The 23,337-nt window shown below is 42.0% G+C and overlaps 1 protein-coding gene across 2 annotated transcripts in view; it reads right to left on the minus strand.

Annotated features, from left to right (window-relative positions):
* LTBP1 (latent transforming growth factor beta binding protein 1) overlaps positions 1-23,337 on the minus strand; it is a 380,067-nt gene that overhangs the window by 341,904 nt on the left and 14,826 nt on the right. For both annotated transcript variants that reach the window (XM_075862823.1, XM_075862821.1), the window contains exon 2: positions 4,487-4,557. In XM_075862823.1, the coding sequence (XP_075718938.1) occupies positions 4,487-4,557 (71 nt within the window). The remainder of the gene's footprint in view (positions 1-4,486; positions 4,558-23,337) is intronic.

Below are 23,337 nucleotides of genomic sequence, written 5' to 3' on the forward strand. Positions count from 1 at the left end.
ATCACTATCAACAATATTCACATCAGTTCTGAACATTTCGATTACATCAGTCAGATCAGAAGTATCATCTCTGCGTGTTTTTGTCACCAAATCCACACTATACAAGAATGGGACAGTATGGATTGTTACCTGTCTAATAAGAGGCGTACACAGAAATCATGCGGCCCCATTCAAGCGCCAATTGTCGTGCTGCATCGTTGATCGCCGCAAGTTTCCACGGCCAGTATTATGCCATCTAAAAGGACCTTAAGGTTGCACTTGGCAATTATTCCTTTACACAAGTAGTAGACATAAAAGGGAACAAAAAACTATTAGCTTCCAAAGCAGCACAATAAATCACACAAAAAAAAAAAGTGCAGCAGTTTCCACACTCACCCGTGGTTACTGTTCTATTATTAGAGATCTAGAATTCCCTGCTCACGTGCTTGTTAATGCTGACTTGTGGAGCGAGATAGAAAATAGTCGTAAACCGCTAATAATTGAGTAGCGGCTGAAGTACAGCGTATATTCTTTATGTCACATTGCCAGGTCTTCTATGGGTAAAGTAATTATAGCCCAGTATTTGTACTAACAAACTAAACAACACTGCCATCTGCAGGACACTGTACTCACCTGCTGGAAATGGACTCAACGATCAATGACTAGTATGCTAAAGTCATGCTTTATGTTTAAAAACCAAATATAATAAAAAAGTTTTATGGGATTCAATTTTTTTTTTCCGCATAAACCATTTCAAAGTAAAATTGTTGCTTAGCTATATAACCTTGTTCTACATAACATTCTATATAGAGAATAATCAAGCTTTGGCATCTCATCATTGCGTTAACACATCCATGTGTCGAATAATCACAAGGCCACATTGTCCCTGGGTCAGGACATTTGCATTGGAGGAAAATAAGTGGCTTGAAAAGTCATCACTGACAATTAGATGGTCATTTCCATTTCGCTGCGAGGAACGTCCTTGTTCACTGGGGACAAGTTTTATGAGAGCCGTGTGCTAGGCTGCAATGTCGTTATTAAATGTAAATGTCACTATAAGCATCATTTATCAATGGAGACGCAGAAAGCCATCATTTTAATGATGATCAACGGTAAATTATTAAACACCTTCTTCTCTACTGTAGTTACAAAGGATAATCCAATGACAGATGATATGATTAGGGGTAAAGTAAATTCTCCATTAAACGTCACCTGCTTATGCCATACTTCCATTAAAATAGACAAATCACCAGGTCTGGATGGAATACACCCCCGGGTTCTGCAGGAATTAAGTACCGTGATAGACAGACCCTTACGTATTTCTAGTATTTAATAATTTTTATCATGACAGGGTCTATCCTCCTCTGTTTAATATGTTTATTAATGGCCTTGTAGAGGGTTTACAGAGTATAATATCAGTATTTGCAGATAATACTAAGCTCTGTAAAGTATTCAACACAGAGGAGGATAATATAATACAGAGGGGATTTGGGGAAGCTGGAGGCGTAGGTAGAGAAATGGCAAATTAAGTTTAATGTGGATAAATATTAAAGTTATGCACTTGGGCCGAGGAAACAAATTCTACAAAAATGCATTAAATAGTAAAACACTGGGTGAAACTGCCACTGATAAAGACTTCAGGATATTGGTGTACAGTAAACTTTAGCAACCAGTGCCAGGCAGCTGCTGCCAAGGCAAATAAAATATTGGGATGCATCAAAAGAGGCATAGATGCTCATGACAAGAACATGGTTCTGTCTCTATACAAATCACTAGTTAAACCACACATGGAATATTGTGTACAATTTTGGGCACCTGTGTAGAAGAAGGGCATGGCTGTACTAGAACGGTTGCAAAGGAGGGAGACCAAGGTAATTAAATAGGTTTTCCAAGTTATTTTAAAAAAAATTGGCCACGGTAGGAGGGATGCAAAAAAAACAAAAAAACCCCACTTAGACCAGTGATTGCTGCTGCAGACTTCCCTGCAGCTGTCGGCAGATTGGCTTCGAAAATTTTCTGAACTCTAGCCGTAGAGTTCAGCACATGCACAGTGGCCAAGCGTTACAATGATTAGCACTGGCTACTCTCAGGAGTGAGCATAGTGCAATGGATGAAGCAGTCATATTTTATTGCATGTTGGAATAAAAATGGCACCATATAGACAAGATGACTCAGCACCTTTAGGCCAGATTCACACGAACATGGGGAAACTCAGACGTGAGAAACGTGACGTTTTTCACGTCCGAGGTGCCCCCGTGTAGGTTCCGTTTTCACAGATCCCCATAGACCTGAGTCTATGGAGGGCATGTTCTATTTTTCAACAGAACCTTCACACGGTCCATTCAAACAACGGCCGTGTAAACGGTAAACGGCCCCATTGAAATACATGCGTACGGGTGACGGCCATTGTTTTAATGGCCTTCACACGGATGTACTCTACAATCGCCTGAATTCGGCCTTACAGTTTCTCCATCTACAAAATAGCATATAATTGGAACACACTTTCATTTAGTAGGTTGTAGGGATGCACAATGCATCGAAACTTTGATACTGTGCACCCTGAAATGGTTCAATATCGTTATTTCTTGTATTTCGATACTAAGCTGTGCGGCCGCACAGCTAATTATAGTAATACATGAATGTTGTTAGAGAAGCGGGGCTGCGGCTGTGTAATACAGCCATTGCCCAGCTCCTGATTTCGGACAACTGCGCTCGCGGTCAGCATGATGTGATGCGACCAGCGCTGCACTAATGAGCGTCGGCACTGAAGACAGAACATGGCAGGCGCACACTGAAATACACCCCCATGTTCTGTCTTCCGTGCCTGCGCTGCCGCTAATTAGTGCAGCTCCGGCCGCATCACCTCATGCTGACCGCGCACACTTATTATCAGGAGCAGGGCAATGGCTATATTACACAGCCATAGCCCTGCTCTAACTGCGGAGATGAGAGAAACCTCTCAACTCCGCCGTTATTCCCCTGAATGCTGAAATCAAAGCTGACCGAAGCATTCAAGCGGTAAATGAGAAGGGGGGGATGCCCTTTGGATCACGTCACAGGGAATGCCTGTGAAGCGATCGAGGGACATACCATATATGGGCAGACAGCCCAGGGTCCATTGAAAGTGTCCTAACAACTGCCTGTGTACTATCAGTACATAGATACATGCCAGTACATTAAAGGTAAAAAAAAGAAAAGTAAAAAAAAAAAAAAAGTATGCTTAAATAAAAAAACACACACATATTTTTTTACAATAAACATAGTCTCAATACATAAAATATACACATATTGAGTATTGTCGCCCCTGTAATAACACATTTATAGCGTCATTCATGTTTACGCTGTTATAAAATAAAAAAATGCTTTCTTTCACTTATTAATGTGAGGCACGAGGTGTTCTGAATTTAGTATCTCCATGTGCCTCACATTAATACTTATTAACCCCATCATGTTCCTCACACATTAACCCAATTTTATCCATTATGACTGAGGAACACGATGGGGTGAATTACTATTAATGTGAGGCACATGGAGGTTCAAAATTCATCACACCACGTGCCTCACATCAGAAAATGGAAAAACTTTTTTTTAAATTATTTTTGTTGGCAAAGGATCGTTTTGTTATCGAGTATCGCAATACTACACAAAGTATCGGTATCGAAGTCCAAATTCTGGTATCATGAGAACCCTAGTAGGTCGCATAACTTCATTTCATGATCTGTGTACTACATTTTTATGAAACCAGCGCACAGTTTTAACGGTCTTCAGACAGAGGGGGTCTTTAACAGTTCATACTTTATTTTACATTAGAAAGCCTATTGCTTTTCTGGATTCCATCCACAACATTATTATTTAATAATGACATTTTCCTTTAAAGTGAACTTTCACATTATACAGACAACTTTGAGCCAAAACACATTTTGCTGTATCCAGTGCTTTGTTTTATACAGACTTTCTTTATATTAAAGTTATTTTCATAGAAAACAAAAATCCAAGAGTGAACTATGTTGAATTTCTCACTACAGATGTAGCCATCTTTATCTTGACTACTAACGCATTAAATAGACAGTGGCAAGAAAATGTAACTTTACTTCTTCAATGACTGTTCAATGGCTTTTGTTGTGTGAAATCGCACTGCAGGAAGTTATCAGTCAAGATAAAATTGGCTACATCTGTACATATAAAAGTGGCTATGCTATGGGTTTGCTATCCTTTTCATTATACACTTTATTAACTGATCGTCTTGCTTTGTGGAGATATTGCCCATTGTCAGTGCTGCACATTGGCCACAAAATGAAGAAGTGGTAATAGAGCTCACGCTACTGTATACGGAAGCCTGGTTGTGCGAATACTATCACAATGAATAGAGAGTGTTAACATATCCAGATAACAAGAAAGCCGGCTAATAAATCATACCATGGGACACTAGCTAGGCCCAGTAGTATATCCATCTTCCATCATTTTTTACAAATTGTATGTGAAAAAGGGTCTGGGTCTTAATACTTACGCTTTATACACCGTTCAGATCCAGCAGACTTGCTCCAACCATGACAGCACTTTCCCCCACAGACGTTAACTCTGTAAGAAACAGGCATCAAAATAGAGTCAACAAGATTGGAAATAGCCAAATCCAACATTAATATCAGCCAGCCCAGATTTAAAGATTTTTTTCCTCTTTATGTAATCTAGGTTGCCTCCATTTCTACACACTACATACATCTGATGTATAGAAAGAAACTGGTTGAAAATTCGGTTCTGAAAATATAGTATTGACTAAGTAATAAATGGCAAATTACAAATATAAAAATATACAAAACATGAATAGAAAAACTGACTTGCAGGTTGAATACCACCCATACAACTCACTGTTAGCAGTAATGGAGCTATTGAGTTACAGCATATGAATAAAATTGGGCTATGCGTGGGAATTCCTAAATAGAAATCAATTGCCTGCAGCAGTAGCTGTTAGGGATGCACGATGCATCGAAACTTCGATACTGTTTCGATACTTTGCATCCCCAAACGGTTCGATACCGTTGTTTCATGTATTTCGATACTTAGCTGTGCAGCAGCACAGCTCAGTATTGTAACACATGAATGTATGAGAGCGGGGCTGCGGCTGTGTGATACAGCCATTGCCCCGCTCCTGAGTCCTGACAAGTGCACGGGCTCAGGATGATGCGATGCGGCCGGCGCTGCACTAATGAGTGGCGGCACTGAAGACAGAACATGGCGGCCGCACAGCAAAACACCCCTATGTTCTGTCCTCAGTGCCTGCGCCACCACTCATTAGTGCAGTGCCAGCCACGTCTCATCATGCTGACCGCGTGCGCACCTACTGTCAGGAGCGGGGCAATGGCTGTATTACACAACCGCAGCCACGCTCTATGACGGCGGAGATCAGAGAAACCTCTCGTCTCCGCCGTTATTCTCCTGAATGCTGCGATCACAGCGGACTGCAGCATTCAGGGGAAAATGAGAAGGGGGATGCCCCTTGGATTGCATCACAGGGAATTCCTGTGACGTGATTGAGGGACATACCATATATGGGCAGACAGCCCAGGGTCCATTGAAGGACCCCAGGGCTGTCTTACCATATTTCCTGTTGTTAGGGCATACTTAGGTGTGTCCTAACAACTGCCTGTGTACTATCCGTACACAGGCTAATGTACTGTAATATAGATATACGCCGGTACATTAAAGTTTAAAAAATAAAGTAAAGACATAAAGTAATGTTAAATTTAAGAAAATACACATACACCTTTTTTAAAATAAACATTAAAATAAGTCTCAATACATAAAACATACACATATTCAGTATTGGCGCGGCCGTAATAACCTGCGCAACAATTTTTTTGCATCATTTATGATGTGTACACTGTAAAAAATAAAAACTGCTTTCTATCACTTATTGTGGGGCACAAGGTGTGAAGAATTTAACCTCCATGTGCCTCACATTAATAGTAATTAACCCCATCATGTACCTTACGCATTAACCCATTATGACTGAGAAACATGTTGGGGTTAATTGCTATTAATGTGAGGCACGTGGAGATTAAATTAAGCATCACACCACACGCCTCACATCAGAAAATTTTTATTACTGTTGGCAAAGTATCGAAATCGCAATACTAAACGAAGTATCGGTATCGAAGTCCAAATTCTGGTATCGTGACGTCCCTAGAAGCTGTATTATGGCTGAATTATAGTTTGTGTTGTATGGGTCCGTGATACTGAACCTTCAATTACAGAAAAAGCCAAACACTGCACTCGGCTATCTTCGGCGCTCCCATAGAGAATGAATGGAGCGGCAGTGCGCATGCGCATGTAACCGGAATACCTCTTAACGAGGTATTTGACAGCTGCGCCTACATAGTGCCAGTTGTTAGCCGCATTGCGATTGTGTCAGGGCCACTCCGTGTGGCCGTACCCTCGCTCAAAATCCTGGAGACTAGAAGATAAAACTGTGCAAATAACTTTTAAAGGGACTTAATGGGGTTGTGGTTGTCCCATAATTAAAGGCTAAGTACACCTTTGTGAGCAATTCATTTTTTGTTAAATAAGTGTGTTATGTGTTTTTATCAACTTTTAAATAGACTTGTTTTTTTTTTTAAAAGGTTACTTTTTACAATACAGCTTCTATGTATCCTGCTTGGGCAAGAGTGGGTCTTGCGTGTCTCTGACACACAGGATCCAGGCAATATCTAGCTCATTTAATTTCATAACTTAGTTATTCAAGGCTTGAGAAAGACCCTTCACTCACTATGGGTCGAAACGTTGCCTGTTTACCGTAGATGTTTTGACAATAAAACGTACCTTTTTTGAAGACTTGGAGACGTGTGCTGTTATCCTACTACTTCCTTTGGATATCCACAGGATATGTCATAAATGTCAGTAAGATATCACCTATCACTAGAACGGGGCCCCCTAAACCCTATTCAGCCGCTGTGTGGCGGCTGAATGAGGTGAATTCCGACCATGAAAAAGCTGAGCTACGCTGTTTCCGTAAGTCCTATAGAACTGAATGGAATTACGAAAACAGCGTAGCTCGCATGCTGCGCTGCTTTCGTTGCTCCCGACCATGTAACCAGGGATTGGCTGGGAGTCAGCGAGATCAGACAAAGCTAGAACGGGGTTTAGGGTATGTTCACATGGCAGCCTCCGTTACGGCTGAAATTACGGAGCTGTTTTCAGGAGAAAACAGCTCCGGAATTTCAGACGTAATGGCAAGTGCAGGCGCTTTTCGCTGCGTCCATTACGGACGTAAATGGAGCAGTTTTTCCATGGAGTCAATGGAAAACGGCTCCAATTACGTCTCAAGAAGTGACAGGCACAGTACATCGTAAAATCTACTCAAATGAATGGGCAGATGTTTGCCGACGCTTTCAAGCACTATTTTCGGCCGTAATTCCAGGCGTAAAACGCCTGAATTACGTCCGTAAATAGTGCGTGTGAACTTACCCTTAGGGAGCCCTGTTCTATAGATAGGTGACCCGCATCTATCTGACATTTATGACATATCCTGCGGATATGTCATAAATGTCTCTCATGGGAAAACCCCTTTAAAAACACATTCATTTAATACAAAAAAATTGTTTCCATGTGTACATGGCCATTAAATATTACATTTCTCTTTTAGATCTCCCAAAATAGAACAATTTGCCAATTGGAATAATTTTTTAAACATGCTCCCGTGTCTGTGTTGCTATTAGATACTTGTTATGTCGTCGTGTCCTCTGGGAACACATGCCATTTACATAATGTGTCCATTGCCGATGGTCATGCACGTTCATTAGCTCGGTCCCACCGACCGGATCCTCTTGTACTGCTATTGTGCAAGCCAACCGATAAGAAATGGCGCACTAAGAGAAGCTTCTTTTAACCAGCATTGTGTTCAGACAAATGGAAAGCTTTAAATGGCTCGTATGCTCTAATACCCCATCTTCAAGGAATTGTGGGGGTTCATGGTGTGTTCAAGGACAGTCCAGTACCTTGGTGCTCTTGGGTAGACTTCTGCCCTTGCATAACTGTCTTAAAAATGACATGCAGTTTCATGCACAACCTACCACAAAACGTCAACTTGTGACTATATGGAATTTTGTCACTGGAGAGAATGAAACTTTTTTTCTGGAGAATTCTAATAAAACTTGATTTCAGTAGAGAAAGTTGGTTTGTCATATGTGACTGTATGTAGAAATAGTGATAACAATTCAAAGTTAAAAGTGGAATCGAAGTGCAAGTTGTTCAATCAAAAATGAAGGACATGCAGTGTGACACTGGATGTCAGCACTGCCCCAGCAATGGCAGCGGTATAACGCTAAAGCCTAAATCATAGAGCTACAGTACAGGGCATGATCTGTGCATGCCTTAGAATGAACTAAGAGCAGGACACCGGTCATTCATTGCTCATTACTCCGGGTCAACCCTGACACTATGTTAACTTGTGCAAACACCTTACTCTCTTCTGAGGGAGTGAGGTCAATGAGTTACAAAAAGCACAAAACAATTACCTAAAGGGGATGTTCAATTGGACATCTGGTTCTTAGAATAAGGCTGCAGGTGGCCACTTATTTCCACTGCAGTACCCAATATTGGGGAAATGTAGTATTACATGGCACTCACTCATTCAAATAAATAGCCAACCATGTACAGTAATGATTGTTTTGAGGTAGTGAGGGCAGGAGTGGCTAAAATACATTATTGGGGAGATTTATTTAGACTGTTGTTTCGTATGCCAGTCTTAATATAAAGATAGCTGGGGTAAGATGAACCTAATTTATTAAGGGCACACGCCTCTGTACGCCTGAAAGAGAAACCAATGGCAGTTATGAGCTAGCGTAAATTTCCGCTATAATTTACGCCAGTAAATGTGTTGGGCTGCGATGGTCACACCTCCTTTTGCTAAGCCCAGTCCACTTTTTGGATAAATGCAATGGGCGACTTAAATGCATCAAGAGTAAAAAACAAATGTGGGTGCAAATTGTGACTTTTGATGCATTTCTGACTTTTCAAAACATAGAAAAGGTAAGAAATTTCCCAAAAGTTTTTATTTTTTTTTGACAATTCAACCATAAATGACAATGGGTAATAATAATTGCCACATCTACGATACTAAAATAAGAAATCATGTTACTTTTATTGGTCTTGTTTTAAAATTTGAGTGTCTATTGGTCATTTTCATGTAATCAATGTTTATTTGTGTAACAATTTTACACTGTGAACCAAATGGGGCATAATAGTGGTTGTTTGTCAGTGAATAATCAAGTAAATCATTTTTATTGTTACATCTATGGCTAATTCCCAAAAGTAGAATGCCGAAGAAATCTGCAGAGGCATTGATCCAATTTAAAGTGCACCTATAATTTTTGTAAATGTTTTACCATGGAGAAAACATATCCATATACCTGGTCTTCTTCTAGTGGTCCTTGCTCTGGATCTAAAAAAGTGGAACGACAGGTGCACTTTAACTTTAATAATTTATATTTACTTTGCATTTACTAAATTATTTGAAATTTACAGTATATTTTACTACATTAAAGAGGCTCTGTCACCAGATTTTGCAACCCCTATCTGCTATTGCAGCAGATAGGCGCTGCAATGTAGATTACAGTAACGTTTTTATTTTTAAAAAACGAGCATTTTTGGCCAAGTTATGACCATTTTTGTAGTTATGCAAATGAGGCTTGCAAAAGTCCAAGTGGGTGTGTTTAAAAGTAAAAGTCCAAGTGGGCGTGTATTATGTGCGTACATCGGGGCGTTTTTAATACTTTCACTAGCTGGGCGTTCTGACGAGAAGTATCATCCACTTCTCTTCAGAACACCCAGCTTCTGACAGTGCAGATCTGTGACGTCACTCACAGGTCCTGCATCGTGACGGCCACATCGGCACCAGAGGCTACAGTTGATTCTGCAGCAGCATCAGCGTTTGCAGGTAAGTCGATCTTACCTGCAAACGCTGATGCTGCTGCAGAATCAACTGTAGCCTCTGGTGCCGATGTGGCCGTCACGATGCAGGACCTGTGAGTGACGTCACAGATCTGCACTGTCAGAAGCTGGGCGTTCTGAAGAGAAGAGGATGTTACTTCTCTTCAGAGCGCCCAGCTAGTGAAAGTATTAAAAACGCCCCAATGTACGCACATAATACACGCCCACTTGGACTTTTACTTTTAAACACACCCACTTGGACTTTTGCAAGCCTCATTTGCATAACTACAAAAATGGTCATAACTTGGCCAAAAATGCTCGTTTTTTAAAAATAAAAACGTTACTGTAATCTACATTGCAGCGCCTATCTGCTGCAATAGCAGATAGGGGTTGCAAAATCTGGTGACAGAGCCTCTTTAAGGGTCAGTCCGCATGTTGCGTAAATGCTGCATTTTTTCCGCAATGGAATTAGCTACGGAAAGTCCACAGCAAATACAGTAGCAGCAAAGTGGATGAGATAAATAAATCTCATCCTCACGCTGTGTAAATACTGAGCGGAAAAAACACTGCGGTAATTTTATTCCGCAGCATGTCAATTGTATTTGCGTAAATGCTGCTTATTTGTTGCAGGTTTTCCACATTGAATTCAATGGGGAGGTAAATCCCACCACAAACAGCAGTTGTTGCATTTTTACGGCAGGTTCGCTGCGATTCCTCCGAAAAAAACGCAACTTAGAAAAAGAAAACCTCATGCTTGTCCCAGAAGTATGTGTTCCTCCCTTCAGCATGGCCTCCTGGGATGACGTTTCATTCCATGTGACCACTGCAGCCACTGCAGCCAATCACAGGCTATACTGGCAGTCACATGGGATAAAGCATCATCCCCGGAGGTCGGCCTGGAAGACGTCAGAGGGCCGGCCTTCTGGGATGACGCTTCATCCCACGTGACGACGCTGTAGCCAATCACAGGCTGCAGCGGTCTCCTGGGATGATACGTCATCCCAGGAGGCTGGCCGGCTAAGGTCTAATGAACACGTCAGTATTTGGAAGCCAAAACCAGTAGTGGAATATAAAAAGGGAAAACCTATAATGGAAAAATTTGCACCTCTTCTGTGTTTTGGACTTACTCCCGGTTTTGGCTCCCAAATAATGAAGCAAAATACTGACCAGAATACGGACGTGTGCATGAGGCCTAAGTGCTGCAGTTTTCCGGAGTGGACATTCCGGGTGAAAAATTGCACCTTATTGCACATATGCGCCCCGTGTGAAGTCGGCCTAAATAATTCTATTAGGAAGTAGTCATTCCAAACCCAGTAATCTCACTAGGCTGAATCAGCTTCCATGTGCAGGTTTGGCTTCAAGGAAGCTGATAGATCATTGTTATAGAGTAATACTTGACAGCACACAGCTACAAATGGCAATAGACATTCAAAAGCTGTCAAATGAATGGTTGTTACTCAAACAGCAAACAGGCCTGACCCCCCCCCATCAGCTTCGCAAAACATGCACATTATTTTAATAGGGTAAGCTAAATAGGCGGAGGCCAGATACTTCTGGCATAATAGAATTGAACAATGAATAAGCAATAGGATTGAACAATGGGAGTGGAAGATGTCGAGAGACAGATGTAAAGACCCCATGCATTTACTTTGTGTAGTAATCGAAGTAGGCACAATGACGCAACTAGCATATGCAAGACAGACAAAGAAATGAGCGAGGAAGGGGGCAAAGCTGGACAAACACATAGCATTTTGATTGGCCAGAGTACGGCCGATCACTCGTCTGTGGGCTGATTGTATGAATGATCCCACCAGCAACATGCCAGACTGAATTGGCAGACCACAGAGCAATTTAAAAAAAACAAAAAAAACTGACTGGGCTTGCACATAATGGCAAATGATCAGCCATACACCTTTATTTTCAGCCAACCACAGACGAAAAATCCTACCTGGCCACTTTTATTCGTGGCAGACAACAGCCTGCCGTCAGGCATTGCAGACAACTGTACGCGCAAAAACGATGGTCGGCCGAAATGGCAAAAATGTCTATTTACACATCCTTGTTGGACATCGTTACAAAAGCTAACATTCGCATAAGAAACTTTAGTTGGGAGAACCACATCATTCCAATAACCAAAACCAAAACAATCCTACGAAAACAAAGACCTCATATTCTTCAATTCAGAATTACACATAAGCTTGTAATGCAAACAGTACAACGCGGGCGCGGCCAGTCCAGTCTCCAATATTATTCTTAGACGGTTTTATTTCTGTATGTGACAAACTAGACTTGCAACATGAACCTATACAGGACATTTTTAAGCAATTCCCTCTAGACACTTTTCAGCACATACAAATTTGGAACGTGCGAATATCTACATTCATTGGATAGCTTGTCAAAACTGTGCCAATCCCTGTGTTATGCGTAAACACATTCTCCCCAGGTTCATTAACTATTTGAAGATATGCTATGTGCTATTATAGGTGCATTCCAATACACAGAGAGATAAATTGCAGCTGCACTGAAAAGAAAAATAAGGGAGTCAGGTAACTCTATATCATCGGTTTTATTATTAGTCTGACATTATTAATCCACACATACCAAACTGAAGCAACAATCTGTTTCCTAAAAATGTTTTAACATTTTGATCTGTTCTTTTTCAGATGGTTCTGAGCAGTCTGCACCGACCAATGATAATGACCGATATCACAAATCCACAATTAACGTCTGCACAATTTGTGCTTTAGTTCATCCACGTCCTTTAGAAGAAAAAGTACATTATCTACTGTTATTGCTACCACATCATCTCAGATAACATGACCACATCTAAATTTCCCCCAAAAAGCAATGTAAAAAAAGCTAATTAAAACGAACATTCCTGGTATCGTCGCATCTATAAGTGAGAACTATTACAATATAACGTTATTATTCCCGCACGGTGAATGCCCTTAAAACTAAACCCAAAAAACAATGGAGGAATCCCATTGAATACCTAGGCCTTATGCACACGGCCCATAATAATGCCATTATCATGCCCGGTTACGGGCCGCGAGCCACATTTTCGGGCCATGCTCCCATACAAAGTCAAAAACGGCCCGTGTGGCACAACGGTCGTGTGCAAGGCTTTACAAATTAAATTCATCTGTTTTTAAAACGGACAGGGAAAAAAACGGATGCAAAACGGGTCAAAATCGACCATTAAAAACGTAAACACGGCCAGGAACGGATGCAAAACGGCCGAGAAAAATTGACCAAATGGCAGTTTTTATTGGCCGACACTCAGACCCTTTTGTGTGAATAGAACCTTACATAGGACTGCAGGCAACATCCACACTAACTGTACTTAGGGATTTATCACTGTGTGTTATCTGTGGTGTTACATAGGACTGCAGGTAAAGCTACTACATTATCTGTACTCAGAGAGTTATTACTGTGTTATCTGTGGTGTTACATAGGACTGCAGGTAACATCTACTACATTATCTGTACTCAGAGAGCTATCACTATGTTATCTGTGGTGTTACATAGGACTGCAGGTAACATCTACATTATCTGTACTCAGAGAGTTACCACTGTGTTATCTGTGGTGTTACATTGGACTGCAGGTAACATCTACTACATTATACCATTACCCTGGGTGAATAATCTTTTATTCAGAAAACACTGCCGCATTTTTCTTAGGTTTCAAATTTTGGTAATTAGGTTTTACAATACACTTATTTTTTTATAATATTTTTTACAAATACTTATTATCATTCCTTTTGCTAGCAAACCCGTGTAACAGGTATTCTATACTAGTATATCTATATGCCAGTACATTAGCCTGTGTACTGATAGGTATGTCCTAACAACTGCCTGTGTACTAAGTATGCCCTAGCAACAAGAAACCCTGGGCTTCAATGGACCCTCTGCTGTCATATAGGTTATGTCCCTCGATTGCATCACAGGGATTCCCTATGAAGCGATTCAAGGGGCATCCACCTTCTCATTTTCCCCTTGAATGCCGCGGTCAGCTTTGATCGCAGCATTCAAGGGAATAGTGGCAGATATCAGAGGTTTCTCTGATCTCCGCCGCAAGAGCGGGGCTGCGGTTGTGTAATACAGCCATTGCCCGCTCCTGACAAAAAGTGCGTGCACGGTCAGCATGAGGAGATACGGCCGGCGCTGCATTAATGAGCGATGGCGTCGACACTGAAGACAGAACATGGGGATGTTTTGCAGTGTGCTTGCCATGTTCTCGGTCTTCAGTGCCAGCGCATCTTAGTACAGCGTCAGCCGCATCACCTCATGCTGAGCATGCGCGCACACGTGTAAGGAGCGGGGCAATGGCTGTATTACACAGCCACAGCCCGCTCTGTCTACATTCATATGTTACAATACTAAGCTGTGTGGCCGCACATTAACGGTATTGAACTGTTTGAGGGTGCATGGCATCTAAATAGTATTGATATTTCGATTCATCGTGCAACCCTAATCTAGACTTGAAAAAGTCACAACCCTTCTTACTACTGATTTAGAAGTAGCTTGAGTTATATGTATATAAATGTGAAATTCAATATATAATTAAACAAATTCTAAAATTATTCTGGAATACAGAGGAAGTTTTGGATAACTAATTTGTTCAAATATTACAGCAGACCCCGACCCAGTGCTTACCATGAATTCCAACCTCCCTCCCCCAACCACTTCATATTATCACAGAAAGCTTCTATTCTGAGGGATCAATAGGGAGTTGTAAGGAAATGACTTTCAATTATCTAAATAACACATATACAAAACCGAAAAACGTATACTTTGAATGTATAGAACATGTTTAGGTGTAAATTCGTTACCAGTGATAACTATTATGTGTTGTTTTCTTGAGTCATATGTTTTGTAACTAGGATGTGGAACAGCATGTAGTTGTCATTTTCAATATAGTCGCTGTCATTTCCATCCATGTAATATTAGCAGTGGTTCTCACATAAGGGAAAACTCTATACCAAAGTCTGTTTGGATGACAGGATGGCTGAAAAAGCTGCAAACATTTAGTGTTTTAGATTTCCTGGGTAATGGCTTCCCACATAATGGATCCCATTCCTGAACAAAAATCTGTAGCAGAATATGAAAAACATTATTTACCGACTCGCAATATCAACAACATTAGACCACTGAGAGTGATTGGTACAAAGATACATCTTTAATGGTGGCCATAGAGATTATACCATGTGTTCATATTTTACAGTTTATAAAAAGAAGTAATCTACAGAAAAAAATTTGCAACTTTATAAATCCATCGCATTACTCATCTTGGATATGCTTCTGATTTGACGAAACAGAGTAACGTACAGATAAACGCTAGTTTGATCAGAACCTTAGGGAATTTTCACATGAGGCAGATTTGCAAATTTCTGCAACTAAAAATCTGTTCAATTCATCTGGATGGAGTTGCAAAGATTTCTGCAACAAATCTCTTGAATGTGAACGTAGCCGAGACGCTGAACTGAGACATTGAGTCGGCAGGGAATGGTGAGAGATTTTAATCCCGCATTATTGTCAATAAAACTCTGGACAGTTATACAGGCTTAGTACAAGATGAGTAAGTTCAAGAGTATACACTTTAAAACAGTTTCTCTGATTCTATCCTTGAGACCAAAAATAATTTGATCTAACGTTACAATTTTATTGTTGCAGACTGACCCAAATCTGTTTCATCAATCCAGACATATATTGGGCATGCTTAACCCCTTAAGGACGCAGCCTAGTTTGGGCCTTAAGGCTCAGAGCCCATTTTTCAAATCTGACATATTTCACTTCATGTGGTAATAACGTCGGAATGCTTAAACCTATCCAAGCGATTCTGAGACTGTTTTCTCGTGAGACATTGGGCTTTATGTTAGTGGTAAAATTTGGTCGATATATTTAGTGTTTATTAGTGAAAAATAGCTACATTTTGAAAAATAGCATTTTTCTAAATTTAAATGCATCTGCTTGTAAAACAGATGGTTATACCACCCCAAATAGTTACTAGTTCACATTTCCCATATGTCTACTTTAGATTGGCATAGTTTTTTGAACATTCTTTTATTTTTCTTGGACGTTACAAGGCTTAGAACATAAACAGCAATTTCTCATATTTTTAAGAAAATTTCCACGAAGTACAGTAAAAAAATAGTGTAGTACCGTGTTAGCCAGAAACAATATGCAATGTTAAATACTTTTGTGTCAAAAAAGACAAAAGTATAGAAATTATGATACCTTTATTAGCTAACCATAAAAGTTCTATATGCAGCTTTCAGAGCACACAGGCCCCTTTTTCAGGCAGTTTACAAAAAAAAAAACTTTTTTGTAAATGCCTGAAGAAGGGGCCAATGTGCTCTGAAAGCTGCATATAGAACTTTAGGTATCATACCTTCTATTTAAACACGGAAGAAAGAAAAGGAGCATACGAGCTTATACAATAAAATATATCTTTATTAACACTTAAATACACACAATGTAATTAAAACAGGTAGAAAAGGACAAGAGGACACTATTGCAATTACAGTGAAAAAAGCACGTAATGGCAGACTGTTAGTAATATATGTAGATAGTATCAGAGACTCAGAGCATGTGACTATAGAGTATGGCCGGTATTAGTGTAAAAAGCACTAGTAATCCAATCATGACATAAAGGCAGTAATGCAAAGCAGTGTGCAAGGAAAGAACTAGTTTGCTAAAGAGTAGAAAGATCACTAGAAAAGCAATTAGAGCCAAAAAGTTTTTTCCTCTATTACAGAAAGAGTCTCTTACCCATAAATAGCTGGTAACACAGTCTGGCAATCGTGCACAGGACCCCATCATACCTTCCATACTTTTGTCTTTTTTGACACAAAAGTATTTAACATTGCATAAGAACATTTCAAAAGCCTTTTTTTTAAAGGTACCTGTTCAGTTCTGAAGTGGCTTTGAGGGGCCTATATATTAGAAACCCCCATAAAACACCCCATTTTAAAAACTAGACCCCTCAAAGTATTCAAAACAGCATTTAGAAAGTTTTTTTTAACCCTTTAGGCATTTCACAGGAATTAAAGCAAAGTGGAGGTGAAATTTGAACATTTCATTTTTCTTGCTGAATTTCAATTTTATTCTATATTTTTTCTGTAACACAGAAGGTTTTACCAGAGAAACAATACTAAATATGTATTGTCCAGATTCTGCAGTTTTTAGAAATGTCCCACATGTGGCTCTAGTGTGCTCGTGGACTAAAACACAAGCCCCAGAAGCAAAGCAGCACCTAGAGCATTTCTGGGGCCTCTTTTTTTTATTAGAATATATTTTAGGCAGCATGCCGGGTTTGACGAGGTGTTGAGGTGCCAAAACAGTAGGAATCCCCCAAAAGTGACCCCATTTTGGAAATTGCACCCCTCAAGGAATTCATTTATGGTTGTTGTTACCATTTGACCCCACAATTTTTTCACAGAATTTATTTGAATTGGGCTGTGGATTAAAAAAATGACATTTTTTTCCAATAATATGTAGTTTTGGCTCAAAATTTCTTATTTTCACAAGGAATAAAATACCCCATTTTGATGCCCAATTTGTCCTTAGTGTGGCAATACCCCATTTGTGGTAATAAACTGCCGTTTGGGCCCATGGGAGGGATCAGAAGTAAAGGACCACCATTTGGCCTACTGGGGATTTTCTGGTGCAAAGTCATGTATGCAGAAGCCCCTGAGGTACCAGTACAGTTGAAACCCCCGAGAAGTGACCCCGTTTCAAAAACGACACCCCTTAAGGCATTCATCTAGAGGTGTAGTGAGCATTTTGACCCCACAGGTATTGTGTAAAAGATAATGCGCAGCAGATGGTGCAGAGTGAGATATGCAATTTTCTATACATATATGCCATTTCAGTGTCCGATATATTGTGCCCAGCATGCACTACCAGAGATATACACCCCATAAACTGTAATGTGGGTTCTCCCGGGTATGGCAATACCCTACATGTGGCTGTTAGCAGGGCCCAGAGGGGAAAGATGAGGGGGATAAGCTGTGCGGAGTGCATCAGGGTAAGTAAAACTGGGGTAGATTGAAAATCAAGGGATGTATGATAAATTTTAAAGCACTTTCATACAGAGCCCTGGTTTTTCAGGACACGCGTCACATTGATATATTGTGTCCTCCCTTATCCCCCTCTTATAGCAGACTTTGCACCTCTTTTGACTTTTTCCCTTCTTGCCAGTTTGGGGAACTTCTCCTGGAAAGTGTTGCCCTGGTACGATAAGTGTGGCCTCGCTTCCAGAAGTACTGGGTGCCCCCCCTTCCTGCTCCCTAAAGATTAGGTTCTTTGTACATTGTCATCTGTATGATGTGCACGGCCAGCTTCTTATACCACACCGCATGGTGCTGTAGGGCTTCAGGACTTGATCTGACAAGTCCACCCCTCCCATGTACCTACTGTAGTTCAGGTTGCAGTCTGGTTTGGGGGTCTCTGTACTGGTACCTCGTACAGGTACGTGGGTACTGGTGTGGCCCGGTATTGTTGTCAATACAAGGACATATCTCTTGTCCTTGTACTTGATACACAATATATTGCTGCTGGATTGTGCCCAGCTCTCACCCCTTCTGAGTGTTTGCCCTAGCAGAGTCTTAGGGAGGCCTCTCAGATTTTTTTCTAGCAGTGCCGCAGTCCTTCTGGAAGCGAGGCACTTGAAGAGTGGGACGCTGGTATAAAAATTATCCAGGTAGAGGTGGTAACCCTGGTCCAGAAGTGGGTGCACCAAATCCCTCACAATTTTTGCGTTAATTCCCAGTAAGGGGGGGGGCATTCTGGGGGCTGAATAGTGGTGTCCTTTCCTTCATATATCCTAAATTTGTAGGTATACCCTGATGCACTCTCGCACAGCTTATACATCTTCACACCATACCTTGCCCTCTTAGGCTGGGTTCACGCGAGCATGTTACGTCTGTAATGGGCGGAACGTATTTCGGCCACAAGTCCCGGACCGAACACACTGCAGGGAGCCGGGCTCCTAGCGTCATAGTTATGTACGATGCTAGGAGTCCCTGCTTCTCCGTGGAACTACTATCCCGTACTGAAAACATGATTACAGTACGGGAGAGTTGTCCTGCAGCGAGGCAGGGACTCCTAGCATCGTACATAACTATGATGCTAGGAGCCCGGCTCCCTGCAGTGTGTTTGGTCCGGGACTTGCGGCCGAAATACGTTCCGTCCATTACGGACGTAACATGCTCGTGTGAACCCAGCCTTACTCGGCAGGTACTGGCAGAATTGAAGCCTCCCTTTAAAATGTACCAAGGACTCATCAATAGAAATACAATTCTCGGGGGTGTATGCTTTGGAAAACCGGGCACTGAAATGGTCTAATAGGGGTCTCCGTTTTCCGTAATTTAAAGCAAAGTAGAGGTGAAATTTACATATTTAATTTTTTTGTTAGAAAATCCTTTTTATTAATTTTTTTTCTGTAAAACAGAAGGTTTTACCCGAGAAACGAAACTCAATATTTATTGCCCAGATTCTGCCGTTTTGAGAAATATCCCACATGTGGCCCTAGTGTGGTAATGGACTGAAGCACCGGCCTCCGAAGCAATGGACCACCTAGAGCAGGGGTCTCAAACTCGGCCGGGTAAGTGGGCCGCATATAGAAAAAATGGGAAGTTGACGGGCCGCATTACTTTTAAATTTGATACAATACAAAATTATTGTTAATCAATAAGTTATTTGAACTACTATAACACTATATTACTAGAATAACAACACTACATTACTATAATAATAGCTTATTTCAACAATCCAGCTTTCCAGTTTAAGTGTCGATAAATGCAGTCCGGCGGCTCAGTTAGCACACATGTCAAGATTGGGCAGCCCCTTTTTAGATAGTGCCGCAGTGCCCTCTGTGGATGCTGCCGCAGTGCCCTCTGTGGATAATGCAACACACCCCTAGATAAGGCCACAGTGCCCTCTGTAGATAAGGCCACAGTGCCCTCTGTAGATAAGGCCACAGTGCCCTCTGTAAATAAGGCCACAGTGCCCTCTGTAGATAATGCAACACACCCCTAGATAATGCCAGTGTCCTCTTCAGATACTGTCACACACCCACTTGTAGATAACGCCACAGTGCCCTCTATAGAGGCTGCCACAGTGCCCTCTGTAGAGGCTGCGACAGTGCCCTCTGTAGAGGCTGCGACAGTGCCCTCTGTAGAGGCTGCGACAGTGCCCTCTGTAGAGGCTGCCAAAGTGCCCTCTGTAAAGGCTGCCCCAGTGCCCTCTGTAAAGGCTGCCCCAGTGCCCTCTGTAGAGGCTGCCCCAGTGCCCTCTGTAGAGGCTGCCCCAGTGATGTCAGGGGCTTGCACAGAGCTGGAGTCCCAGGCAGAGGGCTAGTAGGCTCTTCCTGGGACTCCAGCTGTGCTCCTGACATCATTGTCGATGTATGGACAGCGATGTCAGAGGCTTCCCCAGAGTCCCGGAGCAGAGCCGATAATAGCTCTGGGGAAGACCCTGACACACTGTCCATATATGGGCAGCGATGTCAGGGAATTCCACAGAGTCCCGGAGCAGAGCCTGTACTAGCGCTCTGCTCGGGACTCCGGCTCTGGGGAAGCCCCAGACATCGCTGTTCATATGTGGACAGCGATGTCAGGGAATTCCAGAGTCTCGGAGCAGAGCCGATACTAGCGGCTCTGTGTCCCGCGGGCCACAGATGACAGCCCCAGGGGCCGCGTGCTTGAGACCCCTGACCTAGAGGATTATGAGGACTCCTTTTTATTAGGTACCATGTCCGGTTTGAAGAGGTCTTGTGGTGCCAAAACAGTGGAAACCCCCCAAAACTGACCCCATTTTGGAAACTAGACCCCTTGAGGAATTCATTGTAGTTTTCATGGGGTGCATGCGACTTTTTGATCAGTTTTTGTCGTGGTGACTACAGCGCTCACTGTGCGCTATAAATGACACATTCACTTTATTCTGCGGGGCGACACGATTACGGCGATACCATATGTTTATAGTTTTTTTTATGTCTTATGGCGTTTGCACAATAAAATACTTTTTATTGAAAATCATTTACTTTTTGTGTTACCTTATTCTAGGAGCCAGAATGGGGTTTTTTTTCCATCAAGAAAGCCGTGTGAGGACTTGTTTTTTGCGTAACGAACTGCAGTTTCGATCAGAACAATTTTTGGATACATGCGACTTTTTGATCTCTGTTTATTCCATTTTTTAGTAAGTGAAGTAACCAAAACATTGTGATTCTGTTACGGTTTATGATTATTTTTTACGGCGTTCACCGCGCGGGATAAATAACTAAATACTTTTGTAGTTCAGCGATACCAATTATGTATAGTTTATTTGTTTATTTATTTTTATTGATAATAAAGGACTGATAAGGGAAAAGGGGGGATTTTTACTTTTGTTACTTTTAAAACTTTTATTTTCTTATTTCTACACAACTTTTCTTTTTACTTTTTTTAACTTTATTACTTTGTCCCACTATTGTACTTGAGGGCAGGAGGCCCTCATCGCTATTCTAATATACTGCACTACATGCGTAGTGCAGTGTATTAGAGCTGTCAACTACTCACTGACAGCAAGCATAGTGGGTCCTGACTTAGTCAGGACCCACTAGGCTTCCGTACATGGCATAACCGGACGCCATTGTTAGGTGTCCGGTTCCCATAGTCACTATCGCCGACAGCCGCTATCGTGTAGCAGGCTGACGATGGTAGCTTAACCCCTAAGAAGCCGCGATCAATATTGAACGCGGCCTCCAAGGGGTTAATCAGCGGGGACACATCGAGCGGTCCCTGCTGAAGGAGCTGCGGCAACTGCTGTACGAGACAGCAGCTGTCACAGCTCCTGCATGTGTCGGGAAGACGGCCGAAATGGCCGTTAATCCCGCGACGTACTATTCCGGCGCTGAGCGCGAACGATGCACTTAGCACGACGGAATAGTACGTAGCTGAGCACGAAGGGGTTAAAGTTGTCCCAGAAACAACAATCATCACCTATCCTCATGATAGGTGATATATTTGTTTGATCGCTGGGAATCCCACTGTCCCTGCAGTGGGGCAACCAGCGATCAGACAAATACTGAACGTGAGAACAGTGGCCCCGAACGCGTTTTCTTATTGCTTTACTATGGTGAAGGGGAATTTGAATGTAGCGATGGATGAGAATGCAAAGTCTATCGAGTACAGCACTCTGCTATTTCCGTCAATCCCATAGACTATAAATGGAGTGGCAGGCGCATGATGGACCGCTGATTCATTTAAGCTTCCCTGTATGTATGTATGTATATGTATATATATATATATATATATATATATATATATATGACAGTCGAGTCACATTATTATGACCACCAGCTAATATACAGAGTAACCGCCGTGTGCAGCACAGACAGCAGCTAGACGGGCTGGTAGTGACTCAATAAGGTGCTGGTAGGTTGTCTCAGGTATCTGGAGCCTTGCTGACTGCAATGTATCCCATTGCTGGAGGGTGCGTGGGGGAGGATCCATAGAGTGAACAAGACTATCGAGGTGTTCCCACAGATACTCAATTGGGTTCAAGTCTGGCTAATTAGGGGACCAGGGAAGTATTTGGAAGTCTTGGTCATGCTCTTCCAACCACTGTCAGACATTTCTAGCCATGTGACATCTCGCATTATCTTGGAAGATTCCATCTGGCCCAGGGAAAACAAACAGCATTTATGGGTGGCCGTGATCTACACCGATGGATTCGTACCCAAATCGGTTCAGAGTGTCTTCCCCATGGATGAGTGGGCCCAGAGAATGCCATGAAAAAATTGCCCAAACCATAACGCTGCCTCCACAATCTTGTGTTCTTCCAGCAATGGTTGCAGGGTATTTGTTTTCTGATGTTTCTCGCCTAACACGCCAACGTCCATCCGTTCGATGAAGCAGAAAACGTGACTCATAGGAGAAGGCAACCCTTTGCCAATCATCGGTGGTCCAAATCCAAAACTACTGAGCAAATTGAAGCCTTTTTTTTCCAAGCACCTAGTTTTGCATAGGAGCAGTGACCATCCGTCTGCTTCGGAGCGCCATACGAAGTAGGGCTTGCTGAACTGTTTTAGACACGTCTGGTAGCCCCCTGGTTGATTTTCACGGTCAGCTGCTCCACTGTAGCGTGTGGTTTGACCATCGCGCACCTTCGAAGCTGATGTTCACCTCTCACATGGTGCTCCGCAGTTTCCACGTCAGTTATTCCCAATGGTGCCATTTGTCCACTGACGATACACTTTTTCACCACAGCAGCACGTGAACAGTTCCCAAACTGCACTGTTTGAGAAATACTGCCACCCTTGGCCCGAAAGCCAATTAATCATCCATTTTTTGCAACGCCTCATATACCCACCAAGCCAGCCCACGTCACATCACTTCCTTCATGGGCTACACGCTGCCGACGTTGAAAGTAGGAGGAGGTCATAATAATGTGA

This window comes from Rhinoderma darwinii, chromosome 4 (genome assembly GCF_050947455.1).
Source record: "Rhinoderma darwinii isolate aRhiDar2 chromosome 4, aRhiDar2.hap1, whole genome shotgun sequence".
NCBI lineage: Eukaryota > Metazoa > Chordata > Amphibia > Anura > Rhinodermatidae > Rhinoderma > Rhinoderma darwinii.